At 29.4% G+C, this 27,500-nt stretch overlaps 3 protein-coding genes and 1 long non-coding RNA gene across 8 annotated transcripts in view; 2 read left to right on the forward strand and 2 right to left on the reverse strand.

Moving 5' to 3' along the window:
* LOC145187572 (snake venom 5'-nucleotidase-like) overlaps window positions 1-11,869 on the forward strand; it is a 17,434-nt gene extending 5,565 nt beyond the window's left edge. For all 3 annotated transcript variants that reach the window (XM_090087292.1, XM_090087298.1, XM_090087306.1), the window contains exons 2-10: window positions 1,387-1,585; window positions 2,962-3,102; window positions 8,743-8,948; window positions 9,948-10,150; window positions 10,385-10,641; window positions 10,718-10,919; window positions 11,023-11,172; window positions 11,274-11,395; window positions 11,587-11,869. In XM_090087292.1, coding sequence (XP_089943418.1) covers window positions 1,394-1,585; window positions 2,962-3,102; window positions 8,743-8,948; window positions 9,948-10,150; window positions 10,385-10,641; window positions 10,718-10,919; window positions 11,023-11,172; window positions 11,274-11,395; window positions 11,587-11,835 — 1,722 coding nt within the window. In that variant the 5' untranslated portion in view covers window positions 1,387-1,393 and the 3' untranslated portion in view covers window positions 11,836-11,869. The remainder of the gene's footprint in view (window positions 1-1,386; window positions 1,586-2,961; window positions 3,103-8,742; window positions 8,949-9,947; window positions 10,151-10,384; window positions 10,642-10,717; window positions 10,920-11,022; window positions 11,173-11,273; window positions 11,396-11,586) is intronic.
* LOC145188337 (DNA repair protein complementing XP-A cells homolog) lies at window positions 4,379-16,803 on the reverse strand. 3 transcript variants are annotated; one of them, XR_016452547.1, is made up of 11 exons: window positions 16,484-16,803; window positions 16,277-16,382; window positions 15,947-15,992; window positions 15,476-15,592; window positions 12,860-12,977; window positions 12,589-12,742; window positions 12,120-12,194; window positions 11,915-11,995; window positions 6,902-7,140; window positions 6,543-6,656; window positions 4,379-6,409 (listed from the first exon to the last, which is right to left on the reverse strand). XR_016452547.1 is itself a non-coding variant. In XM_090087612.1 (6 exons), the coding sequence occupies exons 1-6, from the start codon at window positions 16,710-16,712 to the stop codon at window positions 12,585-12,587; spliced, it is 774 nt and encodes a 257-aa protein (XP_089943738.1). In that variant the 5' UTR covers window positions 16,713-16,790; the 3' UTR covers window positions 12,541-12,584. The 3 variants fall into 3 exon arrangements, 1 of the variants encoding a protein (XP_089943738.1); XR_016452546.1 differs by lacking the exons at window positions 4,379-6,409; window positions 6,543-6,656; window positions 6,902-7,140 and adding an exon at window positions 10,740-11,831 and having other exon boundaries at window positions 11,915-11,967; XM_090087612.1 differs by lacking the exons at window positions 4,379-6,409; window positions 6,543-6,656; window positions 6,902-7,140; window positions 11,915-11,995; window positions 12,120-12,194 and having other exon boundaries at window positions 12,541-12,742; window positions 16,484-16,790.
* Window positions 16,804-17,208: 405 nt separating this feature from the next.
* LOC145201677 (uncharacterized) lies at window positions 17,209-24,968 on the reverse strand. Its single transcript, XM_090067487.1, has 8 exons — window positions 21,461-24,968; window positions 20,235-20,321; window positions 20,004-20,087; window positions 19,759-19,866; window positions 18,604-18,686; window positions 17,729-17,770; window positions 17,561-17,640; window positions 17,209-17,367 (listed from the first exon to the last, which is right to left on the reverse strand). Exons 1-8 carry the CDS (start codon window positions 24,878-24,880, stop codon window positions 17,300-17,302), a joined length of 3,972 nt encoding a protein of 1,323 aa, XP_089923613.1. The 5' UTR covers window positions 24,881-24,968; the 3' UTR covers window positions 17,209-17,299.
* A 2,009-nt stretch (window positions 24,969-26,977) lies between these two features.
* Window positions 26,978-27,500, forward strand: part of LOC149893496 (uncharacterized) — an 810-nt gene continuing 287 nt past the window's right edge. The window contains exons 1-2 of the long non-coding RNA XR_016452566.1: window positions 26,978-27,157; window positions 27,258-27,500. The exon at window positions 27,258-27,500 is cut by the window's right edge and continues 287 nt beyond it. This is a non-coding gene — a long non-coding RNA (uncharacterized LOC149893496). The remainder of the gene's footprint in view (window positions 27,158-27,257) is intronic.

Genomic DNA, 27,500 nt, shown 5'->3' on the forward strand with positions numbered 1-27,500 from the left:
AAATATCGTTCTACGGGGAAGTTGGCAGCAGATAATAAAGGTGGAAGACCGCGTTCCACCACTTCTAGAGAGGATTCTATGATCGTTAGATCCGTCAAGAAGGATCCCTGGATATCATCAGTCGAGATACAAAAGCAATTAGAGCTGCCTGTATCGGACCGAACAATCAGACGACGTGCTGTTGAAGCCGGATTGTTTTCTCGACGCCCTGCAAAGAAACCGCTGATTTCACTAAAAAACCAGAAGAAAAGACTCCTGTTTGCTACATCTCATATTGACTGGAATGTGCAGAAATGGCGAACTGTCCTGTTCAGTGATGAATCAAAGTTCAACATCATTGGGAGCGATGGCATTTGCCGTGTAAGTCGACCGGCCGGAAAACGCCTCGATTTACGTTACTGCTACAAGACCGTGAAGCATGTTGGAGGCAATGTAATGGTTTGGAGGTGTTTTTCTGCTAACGGTCTAGGTCCAATACATCGAAACGATGGAATAATGGACCGTTTCATGTATAAAACCATCCTGAAAGATGTTATGTTACCTCATGCTGAATAGAATATGCCAATAAAATGGGTTTTTCAGCAAGACAACGATCCAAAACACACTGCAAAAGTAGTCAAGCAGTGGTTTCAAGACAACCACCTATCGGTGATGGATTGGCCGCCTCAATCTCCGGATCTCAACCCTATCGAGAACCTGAGGGAGATCGTCAACCGCAGAATTAATCGTGAAGGTGTTCGTAATAAGGATCAACTGTTTGAACAAATCCAAAAAGGCCAGGGCAGCGATTCCACAAAGTTTCATCGATCACCTGATCGAATCTATGCCTCGAAGATGTAAGGCTGTGATCGACAACAAAGGAATCGCCACGAAATATTGATAGCGAAATACAGCTTGGTTAACATTTTATCGAGTTGCACTTGTTTTGTCCAGAAGGAAATCAACTTTTTTTAATACTTTTGATTATTTTATTAATTTTCGTGTACAAATAATAAACTTTGTGATGAATAAAACTTGAATAAGTTTTACTTGAATAAGTTCTACTTTGTCTCTAAATAGTTACATAGTTATTTCTCTAAATTGAAAAAATGCAGCACTTTTATATAAAGAAACTAAATTAGCATTATTTGGTTGCAAATGTTTTGTCTAATACTGTATATATATGTGTATATATATATATATATATATATATATATATATATATATATATATATATATATATATATATATATATATATATATATATATATATATATATATATATATATATATATGTTTGTGTGTATATATATATGTATATATATATGTTAAATATATGTTAAGGAAAAAATTTATTTTATGCAATTAGAAACTTCTATTTTTTTTCTTTAAAATATTTTATATCAGTTAGATAATGGTAAAAATATCTTTTGCCCAAGTCATTTTTATGACGATGGAGTTTGTCTGCGCTGAATTTAATCTCACTGTTTTGCACACAAATGACGTCCATTCCAGAGTAGAAGAACTGAACACTAATGGTGGAAGATGCAGTGACAATGACAAATTAGCAGGAAGATGCTACGGTGGAGTAGCAAGGAGACACACGGTATACTTCATTTGCTTATTACAAGGTAGTGTATTAATGTGGATAAAATAAATTTCCAACAATTAAGTTCATCATTTTCTTTTGTATTTTCTTTTATTTTAAAAAATCGATTTAGCCTTAGCCACAATAGTTATTTGTGACATAAATTGAGCACAAATCTGCATATTATAAAGAATTTTTTAAACCCTCTGTTAGCTGGTTAATTTGACAAACTGAAAGCAAGGCAGACCCGTCAGTAAAAGGTTTTTTAGGGTTGATTTACCCCACCTTTCCCGGGTTTTAGCTTTGTTGGTAAAAAAGTGTATTGTTGGTAAAAACATAACTCGACGCTGCTAAGAATTCTTAACTCAGTTAACACAGCACGTCGGTACCACTACACTTCTTTTTAAAAAGAGAAGAAAAAACCCATAAATTTATTTCAATTTTATCTTCTTTAGTATGTTTTATTGTTTTGCTTTAAAAAGTACGAAAATATTTAGACGCTTATATAATAAACTTCCCAGCTGATAAAGTCACTAAAAAAAAAAAAAAAAGAAGAAATAATGTTCTTCTTAAATGAATTTATCAATTTGATTTAGGAGGAAAAAGCTTCTACTTATTACTGTGTGGGAAAATTGTTTATTGAGTGATTACTTGTACAAATACTGCACTAAGCCACCCCTTGTTAAATTACCTAATTAACTTTAATGTTGATGTGATATTCAATTTCACTTTCAAATGTATAAATAAAAACAAAGCATTCATTAATAATCTTAAACTCATAAATAGTTTAAATTTTTAAACATTGATGACCAATGTTGAGGATTCTGCCTGGTGCACCATTTACAGATTTTCCGAAACTTTTTGGGATTTGAGTGAGAGGTTCCATCAAGATGAAAAGATATCAAAGTAGATGAGACAAACAGTGTGCAAAACACTGACTCCTACTAGAACCTTCAACGTAATTGTTCTAAAATACCCATATAAGTTAAGATCATACAAACAATAAATTTCATATCAGTAATCGTAACTAATTTTTGTATAATTTCTGAATAGAATAATATTGTTTTTTTGGAGTCTTGAATTTTTATATAATTTATGAATAGCATTCCAATTTATAGCATAGGTATCAATCTACATCTTTCTTTGTTTTCCTGTTTTTTATTTGAACAAATGTATTCAATTTATTTAGCTTTATTGCAGAACTTCGAGGCAATCTTGCCAAATTGATTACTTGTAAGAAAAACCATTCCAATCACTGATTATAAGAATAGCCTGAAGATCCTGTTTACAACATCTTTGATCTAATTTTCTTCTTTTTCTAAAACAAATTCTTCAGTCCAAAACGGTGGAAGATATTTTTCCAAAATTGAAAACCATTTTTATTACATTTTTAGATGATAAAAGAAGTTCGAGAAGGTTCAACCAATACAATTTTACTTGACGGAGGAGATCAGTTCCAAGGAACAACTTGGTTTGGAGTGTACAAAGGTCTTGAGGCTGTCACCTTTATGAACCTGGATCGCTATGATGCAATGGTAATTTACTCATTTATGTGCTAGCGGATACGCGCTCTGAATTCTTTTTTTAAGCTGATCGGTTAACCTCATGTATATTAATAGATCAAAAACCACTTATTAATTGTTTGCGGTTTGCTGGTAATTAATTTAGTTTGAACTAGGGAATGTCCGGTTCCCGATAGAAACCGAATAAGACCCGATCCGAACGAGTACCGGGCACCGTTAAGAGCCAAAAAATATTTTATCGGACACTGATTATCCGAACGGGTATTACCCAATTACGCCGATAAGATCGGGTAATTGAAATTTTTCATACCCGACCCAACTCAATCTTTAGGGAAATTTAATTATCGGTACCCGAAAGCTATTGATTCTATCGGTACCCGAACCCGATTACCCATTAACAAAATAATACCCGAATGTTTCTGTTGTCGGGTATTCTGTGGCTGTTTTTTGCATAATTTGAAATTCAAAAGATAAAAAAAGTGCTCTTTATTTCAATTAAGCCTTACAAATAAACGGGAAATTTAAAAAAAACTGTGTTGCTTACTGCACCAATTTACTTCTTCTTTATATCGTAATTAACTTTTGTTCTTGCAGCAGGATTTTGTCCCAACTTAAGTGAGTACAACAGATCTTAGGGTTACCATTGGTCCATTTTTTTCAAAAATAATTGGTATTTCTAAAAAAGTTAGCGAAAGAGGACCACAATAGTTGCAATAATCCCATTTTCACTTGGCGTTTAGGCGGTTAAACAAAATTTGATATATTTTGTCGTGCTACTTGTGCAATCTGATTGGCAAGTTTTTATTAAATTTTTCATCTTAGTTGACCGTTCAAAACTGAAGCGTTCCCGTACTCAAGGAAGTGAGAAAGGAGGTGAATGACAGAAACGCTCCCTCATTTCGCAGTATTTTCAGGAACCAACTGATTTCAAAAAAGGAACTCATTAACTGTTAGAGAAATTAATCTGCTGCAAACTTTTAATAATTTTCGGGAGCGGAACGGTGATGAAGCCAAAAACTGAATGGATGCGGGTTTTCAAATATTAAAAAAGTCAATACTTGAACGGGGTACCCGATAATTTATCGGTTACGGTTCCTTAATTCTCTTTACCCGCTAACCCATTCGATCATTAATTCGGGCTATCGGCTATTTAACGGGGCTATACCCAAACAGGTTTGGGCCCCAAAAATTTTTTGAAATTACCCGTTTGGTGGCCGAACAGGATGATGACATTTCCTAGTTTGAATCTGTTAGTTTGCAGGATAGTATGAGGCTTACAAGGTTCTACTTTCTTTTTTTTTTCTTTCGATATAATGATTTATTTCTTTAAATATAATTATCTCCATATTTCAACTGAAATATGATTATCTCCGTATATTTCTACTGAATAAGCAAAGAAAAGCGAGCTGATCTTCAATATTTTACGTGGAAACAAGTTTTTGGACTTTCATTCTTTAAAATCATCCTTGGTGTCTGTCTCGAATAACAATGTGTTTCAAGTAATGTGATATATTTAGTTGATCTAAATCCATAACATGTTCGTTACTCCGAAGAACTAAAGTATTCTCTTGTTCGACGTTACTGCTGCAAGTCAAGCATAGCAAATTTTAAAAATTTTTAAATTGATTTTTTTCGTGAAGTACGAAAAAAACGTTTTCGTAAATACGTACGTATTTTGTTTCAACATCAACCTCCTGATTGTTCTTGAATGGCAAACATGTTGTTAACAATAGTTGTTTAGGAAATTAACTAAATATGTAAGATTAGCTAAATTAGAATTATTCAAATAAAAATCAAGAAAAGGTTTTTGAGATTTGGATTTGGTTTAAGGTTTGGTTCATACATGAATTGTATGAACGTACTTAAAACCTTTTCATGATTTTTCAGTTGTAAAACGTTCATGTTAAAAAAGCTATAAGAAGTTTCTGGTAGGATTCCTGTAAGATTTTTCGTTTACGGTGTTTATGGAAACTAACGTGGACAACCCCCTATTTTCGAGTAGTTCGTTTTCCCACAGAAGAAAGCGAACGTGATAGATGAATGGAATAATTAATGCTGGATCCATTCTAAATGCTTGTTGTGACTTATATGGATTTGCCTCACATTTTGACTGAAAATGGGTTGTTTCAATAGGAGGAAATTATCCAGCAGCTCTTCCATCACTTGTTCCTGGTATTTCGAAGTTCTGTCTGAAGCAATCACAGCCGAAAAAACGAATGACTTCATTAACACCGAATGCTACAAGACATTAAACGCCAAATTCAGGAAAACAGCATGCATGATTTTGAGTCTTTCATTCAGTAGTTGCAAAAACGTTACCCTCACTTAACCAATAACAATGATGGAGTTGTAATCTCTATTGTATCAACTCTATTGCATTCGAGCAATAGAGTTGAGGTGCATTCGAGCAATAGAGTTGAGATGCATTCGAGCTGGTGTGCCATTGTGGTGCTCTTCCTGTTGCAAAACTGGATTCAAAATAGTTGCAGGAGTACCTTTTAGAAGTAAAAGTTAAAAACAGAAGTGGTCAACCGGTATCAAATCAGTGACTGTGGAAAGATCTTGGATGCCCAGAAATTGCTCAAGTTTTGAATGATTCACTGTAAATGTATCTGCTACATGAAAATTTTCACATTTTAAAAACATCAAAAACATTTGGAAAACCAAACCAGATTAGGAGTTATCGTTTCAGTTCAATTGGGCAGAGTATAAAGCCTGCCGGAAAGACATCCACAATCTGTATGAAATCGACAGCAAAACACCTACTGCTGTATTCCAAAAGATTATACAAATTTATAGAGTAATTTACTGGTACACATGGTAAAAGCATTTAAAACAGTTTAGAAAAATTTCGAATTTCAACCAGGTACATTAAAGTTTTTCCAGCTTATTACAAGTTGATTCAAAATGATGGATGTCAAGGACAAATACAGTTGCATAAAACTCCGAAATAGCTGGTGAGAACCTTAAAAAATTGATTGCGACAGTTTTAAACAGTTGGAAGCCATCTGTGAAATTGTCAGTAATGTAGATGAGAAGGGGACTGGAAGGAGATGTTGTAAGCTGTCCAAGTTCACAACCTACGCGTTAGTTGTAACAATCAAATTCAACATGGCTGCATTGACTGAACTTAATGTTAACCATTTCTTCAGCTCTTTTTTTTTCTTAGCTTCCAGCTTTTTTTTCATAAGATCCACTAAGAAGGTCTTCGAGCAGGCCAGGTAGCGTTTTGGTGGTAACTTTTACATCAGCATCAGTGATATTTTAACTGCTCTTAAGGAATATTGACTCCACCAGTTACTGAAACTTAATATCATCCCTAAGAACGATGTAAAATATACATGTGGTAACTGTACAGTAACCCCAGATGAACAAGATTTGGAAATGCTAAAGGATGTAACAATAGATAACAATGTGAACCTGTTACTTATTGAAAAACATTCAGAACTTACTGAATGTATTGAATTCACTCTGCAGTTAGACAAAGGAGGCTTGCCAGTGTCAAAGTTGTCAACGATTTGTTTACAGTGCCACGCGCATCATCAAAAAATTGAGCCCACCAAAAGCTGATTGTTGCAAAAACAATATTATAGTAAAAATACATATAATAGACTGCAGTATATTACTACTAATAACTAATATAATAACTAATCCTTTGCACAATTTTCTTTTTTTAAATAATTTGGTTAAATCATTTAGAAAAAAAATTTAGAAAATAAAGTGTATTTTAGAAGTAGTTATTACTTACTAAAATTAACAACTCATTTTCTCCCAACGTTTAAAATGGGAGATTGAACAAAATAATTCTAACCTGACGAAATGTAGATGCACCTAAAGCCACCAACTTCATGGCCTGCCGTACCGTTGTGAACGTTCTATTTAAGGCTCACTTATTCATCAAAGTGACAGAGAGCAAAAAGTTGTTTGAGACCCAGAGAAAAGTTGCGGTGAACATTTTGCAACAAAAAACAACAGATCCAATCAACTGAATGTTAGGCGTATGATATGTAGTAAGAAGCGACACGCTTAACAAAACCGTAAACAGACAAACTATAGTAATAAAATAAACAAACAAACTATAGTAATAAAATTATTATTGATTTATCTGAAAGAAAATTGTAATATATAATTTTCGAGGGGACGCATACTGAATACACATTTAACCACTGTTAAGTAATAAAACCACAATACGCAGTAGATTATATGAGTTATTTTATATAAGACCAACTCAGAGACAACCCTCAATATAGAATACTTGTGGTGAATACATTATATGTGCATACCAATGTTTATTAACTCAATGTTCCAAAGTACATTATAAACTTTTAAATTTAAAAAAATGGTTGGCTTTCTGATTTTTTGAAACCTTTTTGTAAGTTAAGTACTTTGAAAAAAAAAAAGCCCCTTTAAATCATGGATCAAATGATATTAGATAAATATTTTTTAAAAATTTTCGAAGTTGGTTAACTTTTGGGTTCTCACAAACGTTTAAAACTGTTTAACCTAAAAATTGTGCACGCAGGAGTGAAAGTGAAAGTTGTCCTTTTCAAGCATGTTTAATCCTTTAGGTTAATCAATAATAATAATAAAAAAAAAATAAAAAATTCTTAGCATCAAATAAGGGTCTCCATTCAAAAAATTTTTATGACTTTTATTTCACTATTTACATTGTATATCGTACATTTACCATTCTTTTCTTCATGACACCAGTTAAAGTAATTAGCTCACGTTGCCTAGATTTGTGTAGCATCTTTGAGGAGATGGATCGTGTTAAAGTTAAAAGTATTTTAGAGGATAAAAATATTTTCAGCATTTTAATAAACCTTTTCAAAACCAGTAGGTATTTGAGAATTTCTTTCAATTTCAGATTTAATAAATAAAAAGAAAGAGCAAAATAGGAATGAGCATCTGATTATTTCTGGATCATGAGCCATATCTTTGACTATTTAAAACAAAAACTACCGGTTAACATTTGCACTAAACCCCAGCAAATTTACTTATTTGATGGAGCTTTTGAAAGTTCTATAAGTGTTAATTAAATGATAAAAGAAGACTAAGTAAAAACTTTTCACAAAGTTTTTATTTAGTTAACTTTTAGTCTTAAAAAAAAGTAGATTTTCTTCAGTAAAATCTTTATTGAACTAAAAATCTTTTTACCCTATATATGCTGGTATTTCTCCAAATCAATTTGATGATATTTCTTCATCTTTAATCTTTCTATCCAATAACTTAAACTAATGTCTCAAAAAAAATTTGGTTCATGCTTTTTAAGAGTCAGATTCTTGCCAAAAACAAACAAATGTCAAATTATCTTTAGTACTTTTTTTTTGTTACATTTGAAAAATGTAAACATTAAAAATGTAAAACCTATTTTAACCTGTAGAGTCAAGATGGCCTTCACAGCATAAACAGTGAAAATTTATACAAGCAATCACAAAACAGTTTTATGATATTTTATTTAAGTACTATTTCATAATATTTCATATACGACATATGTTATACATATATTATTTCATATACTATTTCATCAGAGTGTTATGATATTTTATAAAAGTACTTCTTTATTAGAAAAAATATTTTTACAGAATGGTTGAAAGAAATAATCTCATAGAAGTTATTTAGATTTATATAATGCATACAAATGTTTTCCAGGCTCTTGGTAATCACGAGTTTGATAATGGAGTTGAAGATCTCATACCCTTTATTCTCAATGCAACATTTTCTATTCTTTCTGCAAATATGAATGTTAGTAAAGTTACAAATTGGCCTGAGAATTCTCTTTTTGCAAAATCCAAAGTGTTTCAAAGAAGCGGTGTAAAAATTGGTGTGATTGGATACATCACTCCTGAAACATCATGGTTTGTTAATTTCTTTAATATATGAATTTTTGTAAAATGAAAGAGATTGGTGACGCTCTTTTATTTAATTTAACAAGTTTTCAAAAGAAAATTGCTACTTAAGGTCAAAAATGGATACATGTGAATAACATCATCTGATAAGGGTTTAGTTTAGCATAGCATATTAGGAAACAGAAACGAAAAGTAATAATTTCATCGCAAAGTTCGTTGTTTTGTTAAAAGTGAAAATAATATCAAAATTTTTAAAATTAACTAAATTAGTAAATTACTTAAGTAAATATTTTTTTAGATATCAATTATTTAAGTATTAATCTTTTAAATAATAATTTTTGCCTATTAATTAAATCAAAATTTATTGATTTTCATTGTTTTAAGATTCTGAGCAGGTTCTAAGAATTCTGAGCAGATAATTATGCTTTGCTTTAATGCCAGTGTATTATGTTATTCACTTTAACTATTCACTTTAATTATTTTTACTTAATTTAAACTTAATTATCTAAATTTAAATAATTGTTTACTTTAACTACTTTAAAAAATACTTTCAAAATAAGTTACCTAACAAAAACCCTAAAAATAAATTATGCTGCAAAACATACATATTAAAAACTTAATCTTTGAATTTACGTAGCCTGTTTTAACCAACCCTTTGCCTCCATAAAAACTCAGTTATAAAGGGTTAAAAAAGTGATACGCTGCTCCCATATTGATTATACAACTTTACTTTTATTTGCATCCATGTGTTCTTAATAAGCTGAACCTCTGAGTTGTTTGGAAAATTTTTAAGTCTACAGTAGCTGTTATATAAAACAACTGTTGAAGATATTGAGAAAAATTTACGAAATTTCTACCTAATATTTTTGATACTATTATTAATACTATGATGACATCAGCAATTATTGCTTTTATTTTTCTTTTTAATTTATGATGTTATTCTGAACCCTTTTTGCTGAGTCTAACTTTATGCTGATCCCGAGAATAATTAAAACACTGCATTTTAAGGTTGTCTAGGCCAGGTCCAAACATTAGTTTTCATGATATAATTTCATCAGTACAAGCAGAAGCAATTCGTTTAAAAGGTGAAGGTGTTCATATTATCATAGCGTTGGGTCACGCAGGTTTCGAGACTGATAAAAGGGTAGCAGCAGAAGTAAATGATTTGGATCTTGTGGTTGGTGGGCACACAAACACCTTTTTATATACAGGTTTTTTTTTTGTTTGTAAAAAAAATTTAATTAAATTTACATAAACTAAATTGAAGTTGCTTGTAATTTTGAATCAATTTGTAAATAATAATTTTTGTGACATCACATCGAAACTTCTGTTCAAAATGAAGGAAATCCTTTTACAGTTTAATTAAATCAATATTCTAAGAATCCATTGTTAAGACCTGTAATAATTTATTTAAGCAACATTCATCTAATGTAGTTGTATTTTAGGAAAGCCCCCTTCTATTGAATCAGTAGAAGGACCGTATCCTTATGTCATAACTCGATCAGATGGCTCAAAGTGTTTGGTAGTGCAAGCTTTTACATTTGGAAAATATCTAGGAAAACTTGATATTAATTTTGACAAAGAAGGAAAAGCTACATATTGGTCAGGCAATCCAATACTGCTCAACAGTTCTATACCTGAAGATCCGTTAGTAAAGGATATGATTGCTAGCTTGAGTTCTCCAATATTGAAAGGAAGAACGGTATCTTGTTTTTCACCGTTTCAATGTTTTTATGTGATGGGATTTTTTTATTTTTTTGTTGCAATACCTTTTTTAGGTAAATATTGGAACAACATTAGTTTTTTTAAATGGTGCTAAGCCGTTATGCAGAATTCGGGACTGCAATTTAGGCAACTTGCTGGCCGATGCTATTCTCAAATTAAGCAAAGAGAAACACAAGGGTTCTGCTTCAGAGTCACCAGTCGCCGCTATATGGAATGCTGGGTCCATAAGATCATCTATATCTAAAGAAAAAAATGGTACGCCATATTCTTTTTGTATGACTGGGGATACTTGCTCTTGTGTTATTTACTTCTATAGACATAAAAATTATCAGAAGTTAAACTACTTTAATTCGCATAGAATCGATCACATTAGAAGATATTTACACAATACTTCCATTTGGTAATACAGCTGATATAGCACACATACCTGGAGTTGTTTTGAGAAAAGCTTTTGAATGGTCAGTTTCTGGTGTAGATGAGTATGCAGGAAGGTATTTACAAGTATCGGGTAATTTCCTCTTAAGTCTCATTTTTATTTATCTATTTTTATCATCATTTAAAAATGCTGGTAACATTAGATTTTAAAAGAATCTATGTGACATCATCTAGGCATTCGAGTACGATATAATCCCAGAAACCCAGTAGGCCGACGTATTAGAGAATTAATGATATTATGCAATCACTGCTCTCCGTCAAAATATGAACATGTTGAAAATAAAAAGGTTTATAAGGTGCAACTTTTTCTTTTAATTCACTGAAAAAAAAAATTTTTACTTTTAATAGAAGGCGTACCATTTCTCCGTTATCTTAATTCTATTTTGATTATTGTTGCTTTTATTCTTATTTAAATACTTATTTAACAACTAAAAATTACTTTTTTAAAACTCATCATGCTAGAATTTTTTTTTTCTGGAAACTTTAGATTGTTGCTCCGAATTATATACTCGGAGGAGGTGATGGTTTTGATATGCTTAAATCTGTACCTAAATACACCGGCGAAGATGTCGTTGTTTTAATGAGTGCTTACATTAGAGAAATGTCACCAATATCTATTGAAGCAGACGGTAGATCTATGGCACAAGATATGTCACATAATCCTGCAATATCCTTGAAATCTTCTTTAGTTGTTTTCGTTCTGAACGTTTTTGTAGTACATTTCTACATTTTCTAAGAATCATTATTGTTCAAATAGAGTTTAAAGTATATATGTGTTATATAAATGTTACAAATAGTTTTTCAAAAAATCTCACCTACTATCTCGCCAAAAAACTGTTCCAAAATTGAAGTATGATAAACACTTTTCCTGAAGAAACGAAAACAGCGATTGAACACTAAAAATTACAGATATTTGAATTCAAATCCGATAATTGCCGTTGATAGCACTTTTTTCGGTAAGAGCATAAAAAACATCCCTAGGGTGCTTGTTCATATTAAGTTTTCCTGACAAAAATTTACCTCAAGTCGAGACAGGTAACCAAGCAACGTAGCTAAAATTTACCTCAAGTTGAGAGAGGTAACCAAGCGACGTAGCTAAAGAAAGATAAAACAAAAAGGAGAGTTACTTCATGAAATGCTTGCAATTTAACAAATAATTTAAACTTAATTATATGTAATATAGAATTAAATAAGCTGGTTAAAAAAAACATTCAAAAATCATAAATAGTAATTAAAAAAATTGTTCTTCGATCTGATGCGTTTTTTTTAAAGTGGGGCATGAAACAGAAATTGTTCCATGTAGAACTTACTTAAAATTTCACATCAAATTCGTTTCGTTTCAACCAACAAAACACGCATGCATATAACTTTTTTTGTTCCGTTCCGTCTCTCGAAAAAATTATATCAGTAGAAAATGCCTTTAAACAAAATAACAAGACAGTTTCTATTTGATGTGCATTTCTTAAAAATTAAGAACTAAACACATTACATTTTTTCATATTTCAACTTATAATCACATGTTTTGCATTTTTTTTCATATAAATCTTCGTCTTCGTGATAAACCTCGTTCTCGGAGTCGTACTCATGAGAATGCTTTGAAAGATCTTTGTGCCAGGTGCTCGTTCGAACTGTTTCACGTAAATCTGAAGAAAGAGAACATTGGCGCACTGAACGTTGTAATCGGATGAATTTTCACGTATACCAGAAAAACTCTCTCAAAAAACTTTTTTTTTTCGATTAAAATTTTTTACTTTAATTACCTTTAATTTTTTTCTCGAATTTTTTAACTTTTAATTTGTCTTTGTTTTCATTTCTTAAATCTTTCTGCTCTTCAATCTTCTCCTCGCTTCCCCAAACTTCTAAAGCTCTGACACGAACCTTTAAAAAAGAAAAATCGAACTGCAAGATTAAATGCTGCTTATCAATTATTATCATATATTATGTATAACATGTATATGTATTACAATTATATATATATATATATATATATATATATATATATATATATATATATATATATATATATATATATATATATATATATATATATATATATATATATAAAAATTGCGCATTGCGCTTCATTCTAATCCACCGTTAGAAATAAAATCGTTTTTCAGATAAGTAGATGATAGCCACGCAAGATTTACAAATAAAAATAATGCCATCCGTTTTCAACAAATATTAAACAGTCAACATCATGCCATCAAATACACAATTGAATTGGAAGATGAAAACAAAAGATTAAATTCTTTAGACATCCGAATAACAAATAATCAAAAAGGTAATTATGATTTTAACATACATCGAAAAAAAGCAATAACAAATATTCAGGTTAAGCCCAATTCAAACCACGATCCAAAAATCTTAGAAGGAATATTTAAAGGATTTATTCATAGAGCTTCATCAATTTGCTCTAAAAAATTTTTAAATAAAGAAATCGATTTCCTAATAAATGTGTTTGCTGAAAATGGATACGAAAAGAAGAAATTACAAGACCTTGCAAATATTGTTATAAAAAAACGACACTCAATTAATGAAATAGTTTTATCTAACAACGAAGCAACTATGCCAACTATATCACTACCGCGGATCCTAATATTATCACCAAAACTTCGAAAAATCTTTAGGAAAGCAAGTTACAGGGCAGTCTTTAAATCTAGTGCAAATCTTAAATCTTTGCTAACTTCACGCAACAAAATAAAACAACCATCAAATAGCCATCCCGGAGTATACCTAATAGAATGCGAGTGTAAACAAAATGACATCGGCGAAACAAAAATGAAAATAGCAACAAGAACAAAACAACACCAAAAAAATGTTTTTGAAGAAAAATTAGAACAATCTGCAATTGGGCATCATAAAATTAAATGCTCATGTAGTATAAAATGGGATCAAGTAATGACGTTAAAAGTAGAACCTAAAAAATTTGAAAGAAAAGTTCGAGAGGCAATCGAAAATCAGTTCAACAAATGCGGACCTAAAAATGGAGGTATGAATTTAGATGACGGTCAATATGTAAAAACGCAATTCTGTACGCCATATTTTTTACACCTACGTAATATTAAAGAAGCCCAATTAAAAATAACTTTAAAGAAGCCATTAAAAAGTGACGTTCCGTTTGTAATTTAATTTATAATTTGTAATTAAAGCTGAAGATGCTAGTATCAATAATCTAACGAAAATTTCTTAGATAAAATAAAAAAATTAGTATTGAGAGAATTCGTATTTATTGATGTTCATATATAAAATTTATTCAACTCTCATACAAGATGTCGTCATTTAATATATATATATATATATATATATATATATATATATATATATATATATATATATATATATATATATATATATATATATATATATATATATATATATATATATATATAATCATTACTTATCAAAGATTGGTTGTTTTTCTGTGAAAACCGAATAGTTGAGACCTCTATAGCTATTTATCTATATAATAAAGTAGACATGTCTGTCTGTGACACCCTGTAATAACCGTTAGAATTTTTGCACAAAAACTTGGACACGCCTGTTTTTGCGCATGGACAATTATATGTGACGTTGTCGGGGGCAAAATAAATGAATTCTTTAAAAGTTCAATTTGCCTGAAAATGCGAAAAAAACTAAGAATATTTTTTTATCAAGAATTTGAATAAAATTTACAGTTTGTTTATTCGTATGAAGTGTTCATACACACGCAGCTCGTAATAATAATAAAGTACAACCTCTATATTTTACGGAGGAGAGCATAATAAAAATAATAGCTCTAAAATTAGTTTGTGTTACGCTCTCTTACGTAAAATAGGGACGTCTGAGAATCCTGTCTTTATCAGCCTTACAAACAAATTTATTGAGTTTTGTTAAAGAACTTAAGTTTTAACATAGCAAAAGTTTTTAGTGTGAAAAACGTTTATATACAAATAAATTTGCTTCTTTTGAAATAATTTTTCAACTCTGCATATCTAAATTATTGTAAACTTGATTTATTTTAAAAGACTAATTTTATTTTAATTAAAAGACTAATTTATAGAGATAAAGATAAATTAAATATAAAGTATATAAATTAAATATAAAGTATAAAAGAATATAAAGATAAATTAAAAGACTAATTTATTTTAAAAGATTTATTTTAAAAGACTAACTTTTTACATTATTTGTTACTAACGGAGAAACTTAAAGTTTAGGCAGAATTGCCGTTTTTTTTTTTAAACAAGAATTTGACAATAAGGACTACATGGAGTGTCATTATTCTGATGATTGCAAGAAACTCCAACATGCTCCGAGTGGTTTGAGGTCCATTTCCTTTAGGCCATCGCTATCATACACATTATCAGATTTATTTTTAAAACGTGTCGAAAACTTACATGTTCCTCTAGAAATAATTTCATGTCTCCCCAACGGTCATTATGTGGATTTTTCTTCAAGATAAACTTTAGCGGTGGCTCTCTAACATCGAAGTCACAGTCCTTTAAACAGTAACTCTAAAGTAAAGAACAGAAAAGTATTGAAAAGTAGTTGCAAACCAATTAAAGGTCATTATGAAAAATGTTTGAAAAAGAATTCATTAAAGGAAAGAATTGCTGGGTAACACCCGCACAAAGCGAAACAAAACAAAAGTGAAGGAAAAAAAAGTTCTTCAGGAACTTTAGCTACCGAAAACAACCGCCGGAGTAAAAAGTGGAAGAATGAAATCGAGATTGAGAGTGTACATAATACAAAGATGGTTTTATTAAGCCGTTAAATTTTTCTCTTTAATTTTTATGACAACGTGACGAGAAACTACTAACGTATTATAAACTAGTTTAAAAAAAAAAAAACACATTTTTTTTTTTTACCTGTTTTGCATCAGTTTTAGTTATTAGTTTGTGTTTATCTTTATCTCTATAAATATTAAAAAAAAAATAAAAAAAAAAAAAAAAAAAAAAAAATCATATAAGACCGTAAATTCTTCAACTCTAGCGTTTAAGATCTGACAATGAGTTAATAACACTGGGCTGTGATCAAAATTAAAGAAAATTTTTTAGTCTTTCGCAGTTTCGGTGTGTTGAATCCGAAATTGCTATTCAATCAGGCCCAAGCTTTGCACTAATCAATTTTATAAAATATCTGTTTCAATCCAGAATTGTATAAAAAAAAAACTCACATACCAATTTTGCGTAATTTACCTACATCCATCGCACACGTTTAAATCAAAGTTCTTTAACAAAAAAGAATCTGAAAATTTCTTGCAGCACTCTTTACATAAGTCTTGACTGCCAATTAAATATGGCGCTGAAAAAGGAGAATGCCTGCCAGTACAACTAAGATGGTTACAGTATTCTATGTAACATTCAAAACAATCAAAAAAGGCTACAAATCATCCGAAAGCTAACCTGGTTCTTGAGAAATCGTATCGCTCTGTAAATTGTTTTCACTTTCAGGCTCCATAAGAAACCCTGCACCTGAGTCAATTAACCTGGATCCATTCACAACAACAGTAGCAACTTCACTGTTAGCTTTTATATAAGGATGATTGGTGAGTCTTGCAGAACGGAGCAACAATGCACGCTGTCGGTTTCGCTCAATACGCGCTTTCTGAGGAGCCGATATTTTATCTGCCATCTTGCTTTTTAAAAACCTTATCAATAAGATGAACAAAAAAAAAAAAGGAAAAAGAAAAAGAAAATCGGTTTTCAATACGGAAACTGAAAAATTTAGAAAATTAAAAAATAATTGAAAAATCTATGAATTGCATAAAAACATCTCTTTGAAAAAGAATTTCATGAGTTAAATATAAAATAAAATTACATGTCTTTATTTTATTATTATATAAATCAAATAGACAAAATTCTTAGACTATATTAAACAGCATGACTAAAAAAAAATTTTCACTGATTTGTGGCAATGTCCTGCTGTATCATTTCAAATGAAAGCAAAATCTGCAACATTAATTTGAATAAATTTATTTTTACTTGACTATTTGTATTTATCTGACTTTGAAAGAAAATCTCAATAAAAACACTCCTCTTTAAATAATAAAAATAATTTTATCACAAAAATATATTTATAACAAAAGATAAGCTTATATACACAATACTAAAAGTAAAGCAATAGTGCCAATAAATAAATACTATTACAAAAGTGAAAAAAAAAAAAGATAATAGAATTAAACACTTGTTGGGTTCATGGTCGAAATTGTGAATACCTTTTTAACGATATATTCCATCAAGACAACCTTTCATAATAATGCAAGGCAAAATACTTTCTTCTATATTATCTGAAATTCAAAAAAACTGATTTGTAGAGCAGTCATAATGAGATTATTCTGAAAAATCAAAACAAGATTACTTAAGTTGCAATCAATACAACTCTTCACAAACACAAAACACAGCATATTTACATTTTTATATATACAGCTTTAAAAAGAAATACTTTAAAATATGAAACTCTGCTAAAACAAAAAGACATACCACAAACAGACTCATGCAAGTAAATATCATTTTTAAAACATATCATAGCTTGATGATTTTTAAGGCTTTTCGCAGTTCTACTGAATAAATTAAATTTAAGTTAAAACAACAGAATTTAAAAGTTGCTTTTATCAAAAAAAAAAAACAAAAAAAATTGTTAAAGCTTACTTTAAAACTGCATCGCAACTATCATCATGTGCCAAATTGTTGCTGTAATCAAATAGATAATTTACATTTGAAAAATAACAACAATATTTAGGAAACAGAAATATTTAATGGAATCTTCAGCATATATTTTGGTCCTAAAAATTATCCTAACTTTTTCAACTGATTGAATGTCATAAATTTAAGCTCTTGAACTTTTAATTGATCAAAATAAATATAATGAATGTAAATATTTTATAATGAATATAAATAAAATGAATGTAAATATTTTATAATGAATATAAATATAATGAATGTAAATATTTTATAATGAATATAAATATAATGAATGTAAATATTTTATAATGAATAGGCAAGAGGATTTAATGATTAAAAAACTAATATCCAGTATTATATGAAATTTAATTACAAACAGAAAACTGGTGCAAAACACTTTAAAGCTTTTAAAGAAAAATTTTTTAAAAGAAAGGTCCTTGAGAATTTTTAAAGAAAGATAACAAAATAAAGACCAGATTTAAAAGAAATGTTTGAATTGGCAATATTTAAAATATAAACCTTTCATTTACTTTGACAATTTAAATATGCTTCTCTTTTAAATTTTTTTTTTTTTTTTTTTAAGGAACAATCAAAAAAATGGATGATATTTAAGTATTAGACTGATGCTTTTATGCACATTATAAATGTGATGTAAATACTCGCTGTTTATGTTTGATAAAAAAGACATTTAAAAATTTAGTATGTTTTTAAATGCTGCTCAAAAAATTGATAATTTCAGTAAATAAATACACAATTGCATTCTCATGATTTTAGCATTGATCTATTTGAAATACACATTTTTAATAAAATTGACAAACTCTGGTAAGTACCAACAACATTACTTTTGAAAATCTTCATTATTGTTGAGCTGCAGAAAGTCAAGCAAAAGGTCAGGCATATCATGTTGCACTTCATTTAAGACAGCCTAATGAAGAAAACAAGTTTTTAAAAACAAAATTTGAATTCTGCTAACACTCTTAATGGTTTGGTATGAAAAAAAAAAAAAAAAACTTTGCCAAGGAAGAATTCTGATCACAAAGTTTAAAAAATGTTTGAAGTTGAAGAAAAACATGTTGAATTGAGAACAGCATACAGCTCCTTCTTGTGTTTCATTTTCTTCTTCATTTATTTTGTTAGAAAATTATACAATAGAAGGAACAAAGTTTTTCAGTATTTTGGTAGACAAAAATTCTGAAAGCACCCACCTATGATATTGCCAAACATTATGAAAAAGATGATCATATGAGATCTACAATAACCATTAATGTCAAAAAGTGTCTAAAGGTGTGCCTATACAAAATGGAAAAGGAATGGACTGTCCCTCTTCGTAAGAAAATTAATTTAACATTCTTACAAACTCTAATAAGAGGATTGAAGACAAAACTAGAAAATATAGCTGACAATACTTTTTTTTTTTAAAATTTAAAATAATTAAGTTGTTAAGTAAATAGTTAATGAAATGCAAAAGACTTTAATTTTACTCTTTTGGTTTTTGAGATATTCAGTTTTGAACTTTGGTACTTTTATCATTACTTATGACTTTAATGACAGAAACTTCTTCTTGTGTATTTATTTTGCTATGAATAAAAAATCATAGAAATGTATTGCTTTGAAGATTTCATCCAGTTATTTTTTTGTTAGCATTTAATTAAGGCAAATTATTTATATTTAATAAATAATATTTGACTGCATATTCTCAAAAGTTTGCTCTCAAAAGTTTTTGTTCTGCTCTTTAAGTGAGTTCTTCTATCTCTAATGTAAGAATATTTAAATGTTAAGCATTTTCTTTATCAAATAGATACTAAAATCAAAAGTTCATTAGGACTTATTAGCAACGCACAACTTAGTAACTTGGTATTGATTCATTCTGTTCCAATAACATTCTTTATATACAACAAGTTTTTTACACCTTAAACTTATCATGCACTAAATCAATTCAGATTTAACATACTTAAAAAAAATAATAATGTGCGAACGCTTTAAAATGTTAAGTTCACCTGTAAAAACAATTCTAGATTTTGTCTTCTCAGTTCTAATAAACTTTTGTCTTTATTTAAAACACGCTTCGGTGGAAATGCAAATTTAACATGTAAAGCTTTTTGAAGCTAAATAAAATTTAACCGTTGTGTAAATAATAATTCTAGAACCAAACAAATCTACTTTACACAGATCAAATAATCATTTATGTCAATAGATAAAATACAAACTTTTCATAACTTTATCACATCTGAAAAAATTTCACCTTTCTATGCAGATCATAGAGTTCACTATAACGCTTCTGCAGATTTGTAACTTTGCCATTATGTATAACTTCAATACAGTATACCTTAAATAAAAAAAAAAAAAACTTGAAGCTTATAAAAAAAACCAGAAAAAAATCAAACCACTATAAAGATTTCTAATTAATTTAATTTTTAGCTTTCAAAACAACTTAAAAAAAGAAAGAAGCAGAGAGAGTTGAAAAAGAACTAACTGTGTAAGATGTCTCCGTATTTATTATTGACTGAAACTTTGGAACTGCAATGCGCATTCTGCTGCATGGTGAAGCAAACATGGCATATCATTATAAAGCCACTTAAATGCATAATAGCAAGTAAATATCAGCAAAAAAAAGTTACTAACAATAATGATAAACCAAAAATAAATAATTTAAAGCTGAGAATCAATTTCTTAACTTAAAACTTTAAAAATATTTACATTACTCTAGAACAGATTTTTAGTTATTTCTACGTTAAAATGTTTATTACTTAATGTTTGTACAGATTTGTGTCTGAATAAAGAAAGAATGAAAATTGAATTTTTCAACAAAATAAATAGAAACAAATTTTGTAATAAAAAACAAAATTTATGAAGTTTGACAGCTTATAACAGTTAAATATAAAAAAATTAAAACTTCTTATAACTTACTTATATAAGTAATTTCAAATTCAAAAAATTTAGGGTAGCGTATTGATATTATTTATAGATTGAAATATTTAAACATATTCATTCAATGTACATTAAAACTCACAAATATTCAAGGTAATAAATTTGATAAGAAAAAAATTTGTTTTACAAAAACATTCATTAAAAGATTTTGAAACTTGCATCAATAAAAAATACTATTTAAAAAAAAAAAAAAAAAAAAGGTTATTAATCCCAATATAAAAATAAAATTTCCAACAAATGTTTAAAAAATTAAAAAAGTTACAGACAAAACTTAAAAAAAGGTTTAAGCTGAAAAAATGTCATTTGAGATTTTTACGTAAAAAAAAAACCCTCCTTGTAGCCTCATGTGGTTTGACAAACTCCAAAAGTATTACAAATAAAAAATCTTTTCTTATGAAAAGTTTATACTTATGATACAATAACTAAAATACTGAATGCATTTAAATATTTTCTTTTAGAATGTAAATACTTTAAAAGTAAATAAAAAATGTTATGACTATGTAAATAAATATTTAATTTTTTTAAAAAAAAATTCGAAAAAAACAAAATATTCACAAAAAAGTCTAAAAATCCTCAAAAAAAAATAAAAATAAAAAAAAAAATAAAAATAAAAAAAAAAATTTGCTTTTTTTTTTCAAAAGGTGCCTTCCAATTACAAAAAAAAAAAAAAAAAAAAAAAAAGTCATTATTGCAACAATTAGTCAAATTTAAATAAACACTATTGTTTAGCTTTTTATTTTTAAATAAAGATACAAAAATGGTAAACATTTATTGTGTTGACTTAGAACGTTGGACAATTGATTTAGCATTCCCCTTCACATTTGAAATATTCTTCATTTGACTGCTTAAACTCACTGCATAGGGGGATTCCTGTGGATGGGCAAAGCTAGCTAAAAGACGTTTTCTTTTAACAGACACATTCACTGGTTTCTTAAACACATTAATTTCATTCAGCTGTGTTTTGGAATGTTCACTTTTAAGCTCTGATGTATTTTGGAGCCCCTCCCTATTAGCTATTTGTACATATTTTTCTTCAAAAAAAGTCTCAGATTCTTTACCTGAGCTTTGAAAACTATCATTAGATGAGGTGTCATTGCTTTCTTCATATCTTGATATACTTCCCATAAGTTTCTTTTTAAGGTATTCTCTCCAAGTCAGCTGAATAACCAATGCAGCAACTTCATAGATATCATCATTGTATGAACTATCTTGTGTAAGATTAGTACTAACTAGAGTTTCAGTGTTAACATTGAGAGACTTTACAGGTTCAACTATTTGCTCACTTACATGAAATTTTTTTATTTGAAGTTTGTAATGATTTAAAACTTGAACTTTTTTTAAATACTTCCTATAAAAACGTTGTATCTTCACTGCTGCGTCGATTTTATTTCTGATTATAGTGACACGCTGTTGGTCTCTTTTAAATTTACTCCATGGGCTATTAATATCATTTGTGCAGCTTAAAAAAACAATAGAGCTATTTTGGGGCGATGATAAACTTGCATTAAAACTTTGTGCAGTTTTGGAACTATGTGTAGATATGGCACTACCTTTTGATATAGATTTCAGTGAACCCTCCAAATAATTATGCTTTGTTTCATATACAATGCTGCTATTGGAAGAGAGAGGAGATCTGTATTTTGAAGATATTTCATTGTTGATATATCTGCTGTATGATTTATTATAGTAATTATTATTAACTACATTAACACTTGGAGATGTATTTGGTAAAAAAGACTTTTGAAAAGTTACATTAGATTCTGAAAATATACCTTTCTTTGTATTTGTAATATTATTGGGAGGTACATGTAGCTTTGTATTTACTTGACTTAAGTCTTTAGTTGTTTGCACCTTATCCAGCTCAAAACCATGCAGACAAAGTTTTGGGATTCTTGATTCTTGCAGAATCCCATTATCAGTCAAATCTTGATATACACTGTTAGCTGATCTAGAATCTGGGTTTTGTAGAATAGAAGACCAGTAGTCATTGCTTCCTCTTTTTGTCTCATCATAAAAGGTTTTAGAATTATCATATGACAAGTTAACACTGACAACTGACCCAGGATTGCTTCTTCTCAATGATAAAGGATTATCATCAGCTAATGAAAATTTTGGTCCTTGTAGGTTATCTGGTTTTAAAAACCTATCATTTGAGTATCCAAATAAAGAAGACTTTGGTGATACACTTTGGATGGAAATATTACTAGGTGATCTTTTTCTATTCTCAAGCACCAATTCCTTTGCATTATATGAGCCAGATTTAAAATGAAGCTTACTGTCGTCAAGATTAGGAGGGTACATTTTACGATCTTTCAAATTTCTTTTTAGAGTTTGATTATTTACATGACTTTCTTTATATTTGTTAAGACCTAGATTAATAAAATTTTTATGTGGGTTAAAATAATTGTCTATGAATTTTCTTATTTTATAACCTTTCCATACTGCCTGAATTTTAGTTGCTGAAAAATCTTTGAGAAAAGCACCAGTGTATGCATTATTTTCTGTGAGATAAAATGCAACATCCTGATGATCTTCAAGATAAGCGTAATCCAAAGCAGAAAGTTGACCTCCATTGAATTCTAAAACATTAACTTTAGCATTAAAACGAGACACTAGAAGTTTAACTGCTTCTAAAGATCCAGATTTGCAGGCCCAGTGCAAAGCAGTTCGCCCTTCATTATCCTGATTGTTAACATTTGCACCATTTTCTAAAAGAACACTCATGCAGTGCACAAATCCCCCATAGGCAGCAAAATGCAGTGGAGGGCAGCCTGCATTATCTTTAATATTTGGGTTAGGTTGACTTTGCATTAATATTTTGATAATATCAGTTCGATCAACCATAGCTGCATAGTGAAGGGGGCATCGACCTTCTAAATCACATTCTTCTAAAGTTCTTGGGGAACAGTGCTTTAGCAATTCATTAACAATTGCAGTATTTCCTGAAGCACATGCATAGAAAAGAGGAATATGCTGCTTGCCATCAGGTAAATTTACATCAGCACCATATTTAATAAGTAACTTAACACAATTTAAATGACCAGCTTGAGTACTCATGTGAAGAGCAGATTGCTTATGAATATCAATGGCATTTACAAGAGAAACTTGTGTACTCAATAATATGTCAAGAACTTTATCACATCCTTTCACAGCTGCCCACATCAAAGCTGTACCTTTTTCATTATCGGGTGTATCTTTAACACCTTTTTTTTCAAGCATAACTTTAACAGTTTCATAAAAATTGTTTTGTGCAGCATATTGCAGCGGGCGAACACCATTATTATCTCCTATGTTATAATCTGCTCCATTATCAAGAAGAAGGGACACAATTTTTGTATTCCCAAGAACTGCAGCCCAGTGTAATGGTGTCCTTCCAAACTTATCACGTATATTTACATCAATTCCTTTTTTTGTAAGAAGATTTTCCACTAAGCAATAACTGGACTGTCCCACATACATGTGTAGAGCAGATCGACTTTCTAAATCCTGCCAGTTTAAAGCTGTGCTATCTTCTTCTAAAAGAATATTAAGAATTGATGCATCCTTATTTTCACTACACCAGTGTAAAACAGTACGCCCTTCTTTATCAAAGCTTATAACTGAAGCACCATGTCGCAACAATAGTTTTACATAATCAATTCGGCCATAAAAAACACTCCAACACAAAGCTGTCATTTTCTTATAGTCAGCAACATCAATTTCTTCATTCTTCATTGATTTAATAAGACACTGCATAACTTTTATATTATCATGACTTGTTGAAAAATGAAGTGGGGTTTTTCCTTCTTTATCACGACTTATTCTATTTGCACCTTTAGAAAGTAATATTTTGACAAGTTTATGATTTCCTTGATATGCTGCCCAGTGTAAAGCTGTTCGTTCATCGATATCAGTATCATCTATATTTGCACCTTCTTTTAATAATAAAAGCACACAACCTATTTGATCACCAAGTACACTATAAATAAGAGGTGTTCTTCCCATATGATCAACCTCGTTTATGTTCCATTTGCCAGAACTTAAATGATGTTGCAACAACTGCTTATTACCATTGATTGCAAGCAGGTGTAAAGGAGAAAGTTGCTTCTCTTTCTCAAAGATTTCAAAATCAGAGTGTTCTGGAACACATGATATTGTGTGATGCTTGACATTATTATCAATTTTAGCTCTAACAGCTGTTGTTGCAAACATATTTCATATCATGCTAAAAAAGATATTAAAGATCAGTGAAATCCCTATTCTATTATTTCTTTAACTCAATCATGTGTGTGTATTTGTGTATATTTTTAAATTCAATCATGTGTGTATTTGTGTGTATATATATTAGAGTTACGACAAAAACTTTATTTGTAGAAAATACTAAATATTTTGATACAGAAAAGTAAAGTTATTTTGAAATATTAGAAAAATGTTCCGCCCCAACTAATAAGATTTGTTAGAATCTTTAAAAAATGCATATTTTAATAACTTATTACTAATTAAGTATAATAAAGAAAAAGCTAGATACTTGTCTGCTTAGCATTTTTATTGAAATTGTTCATTCATTTATTTAACAGTTCTTTGGCAGATACTAGTGAGAAATCTAAACTAGATTTGTCTAAAACCCAATGTATTTAAAAAGATTTTATAGCAACATTTGTAAATGAGTGCTTCAAATATTTAGTTTGAAAAACAGTCTTCCTTCCATGTGAGATGAAAGAGTATGGCATTTACAGATTTCCCATTTAACAACAACAAAAAAAACAAAACAAAAAAACAAATTGTTACTTGTGTAACAGATCAATATCCATAGTCAATTTTAATAAAATTTAAATTAAAAAGAACTTTAAAATTAAAGCTTATTCATAAAGTCTGTAAACTGCACTAATACTTAACTACAGTGTAAGATAAAATTAAGCATAGGATGATTTTATTTTTACTTTTAGAATACCTAAAAGTAAAAATAAGTGTTGTTTTATTAATTACTGTCATCTTCAAAATTTTCTTACATCAAATTTGTTCAAAAGACTTTCTAATTCATTGAAAATATTTTGAAATGATCCACTTTTACATTGTTGCCTAATTTAAATCTTACCATTTCTAATTATTACACAGCCAATTTTACCTCTTAATCAAACTGTAGATTATATTATTTGCTTTCTTAGTATAACCATAACTGACTTATTTTTCCTGTTTTTATTTTTCTTACAATTATCAATAAATTTCCAAAACTTTATGTTGTAAACTTGAAAGCTAAGTTTTTACCCTAAATCAATCAGCTTATCAGTTTAGCAATAATTGCTTTCAAATGTATATATGTATGTATGTATGTATGTATGTATGTATGTATGTATGTATGTATGTATGTATGTATGTATGTATGTATGTATGTATGTATGTGTGTGTGTGTATGTATGTATGTATGTATGTATCTATATGGTACATACATATCAATATGTATGTATCAATACATACATACATACATACATACATACATACATACATACATACATACATACATACATACATACATACATACATACATACATACATACATACATACATACATACATACATACATACATACATACACACATACATAATGTGTGTGTGTGTGTGTGTGTGTGTGTGTGTGTGTGTGTGTGTGTGTGTGTGTGTGTGTGTGTGTGTGTGTGTGTGTGTGTGTGTTAATATAGATATACATACGATTTATACATAAAAGATATACTCATAATATATCTATATACACATAAAACATATCAGATATCACATAATATAGTTATACATATAACGTATAAATAATACACAGAAGAAAACAACAGAGTACAGAATTGGTAGGAATTTAGCTTAATTAGCTGTATCTAGCTAATTAGATAACACGGACCTATTGATTGTGTCAGATATTGCATACATTAAGACAAAAACAGGAATTATCTAAAGATCTTTTTTGAGATGGTGATGTAAATTCTGTTATACATTTGCCATTTATTTTGTTACATTGTTTCTGCACAGAGATTTAAACAAACTCTTGTATATTTAGATTTCAAGCAATTATTTTAATAAGCAGATCGATCATATCTTATTTTCTAACATATTTATAACTGTAGCTCAGCAACTATAGGAAGAAATATTTTAATTTCGTAGTACGCCGTAATTCTTTATTTTTGGAAAGCTGAGTACAGACAGATATTCGACCGACTAATGTCGGTACCGATATTTTTAGCTAGCATCTTTGTTTACGACCTCATGTGGAACGTAACCAGCCACATTTTTTTAGCTTAACTAGGCAAAAAATAATAAAAAATTGCGCTTTGTAGTAGCCTGATAAGGAATATATTGTTTAATTAACAATCGATTATTTTTTCATTGGTTAAATTTCCAGCCATCGTCACGTGATGAAGATGTTTTGTTTTGAACATTTTTTCGAGGGAAAATAGCAATCAAAGTAAAAAATTTATGTAGTGGAATGCAAAGCTGTTTATTAAAATTGTAAGTTTGTTATATGTGAAAGAATATATTTAATGTTAAAGAACTTGTTGAAAAAATTTGTTTTAAAACCTGTGACTTGTACGTTTTTTTTATTTATTAGAAAATGGGATTTTCGCATACAAAGAACATACCAAAAGTTGTATCGCCTTCTAGCGGTGCTAATAATGCCAATGTTTCCAAAAATGTAACAACAAATATTGAATGTTGCAGTACAATAATGCAAGATTGTTGCTCTAGTTTTAATAATAATAATAATATTATCAATTCTAACAACGAGTTGAGGCAACAGAAACAAGTTGGAGCTTATCTTCGCATTATAGGAGATATGCTAAATTTATCATCT

The sequence above is a fragment of the Hydra viridissima genome, unplaced genomic scaffold (genome assembly GCF_058129835.1).
Source record: "Hydra viridissima isolate aposymbiotic clone 2 unplaced genomic scaffold, HvirCarnegie_v1 scaffold_1, whole genome shotgun sequence".
NCBI lineage: Eukaryota > Metazoa > Cnidaria > Hydrozoa > Anthoathecata > Hydridae > Hydra > Hydra viridissima.

Excerpts from the sequence above, each read along its gene's own strand:
- LOC145188337 (XM_090087612.1), bottom strand. The coding sequence starts at position 16,712 with ATGGCAGATAAAATATCGGCTCCTCAGAAAGCGCGTATTGAGCGAAAC. Across the intron at positions 15,993-16,276 it reads AACGTGTGCGATGGATGTAG|AGATAAAGATAAACACAAAC; the intron begins GTAAATTACGCA and ends TAATATTTATAG. Across the intron at positions 15,593-15,946 it reads CTAAAACTGATGCAAAACAG|AGTTACTGTTTAAAGGACTG; the intron begins GTAAAAAAAAAA and ends TCTTTACTTTAG.
- LOC145201677 (XM_090067487.1), bottom strand. The coding sequence starts at position 24,880 with ATGTTTGCAACAACAGCTGTTAGAGCTAAAATTGATAATAATGTCAAG. Across the intron at positions 20,088-20,234 it reads ATACGGAGACATCTTACACA|GTATACTGTATTGAAGTTAT; the intron begins GTTAGTTCTTTT and ends TTTTTATTTAAG. Across the intron at positions 17,641-17,728 it reads AGTTGCGATGCAGTTTTAAA|TAGAACTGCGAAAAGCCTTA; the intron begins GTAAGCTTTAAC and ends TAATTTATTCAG.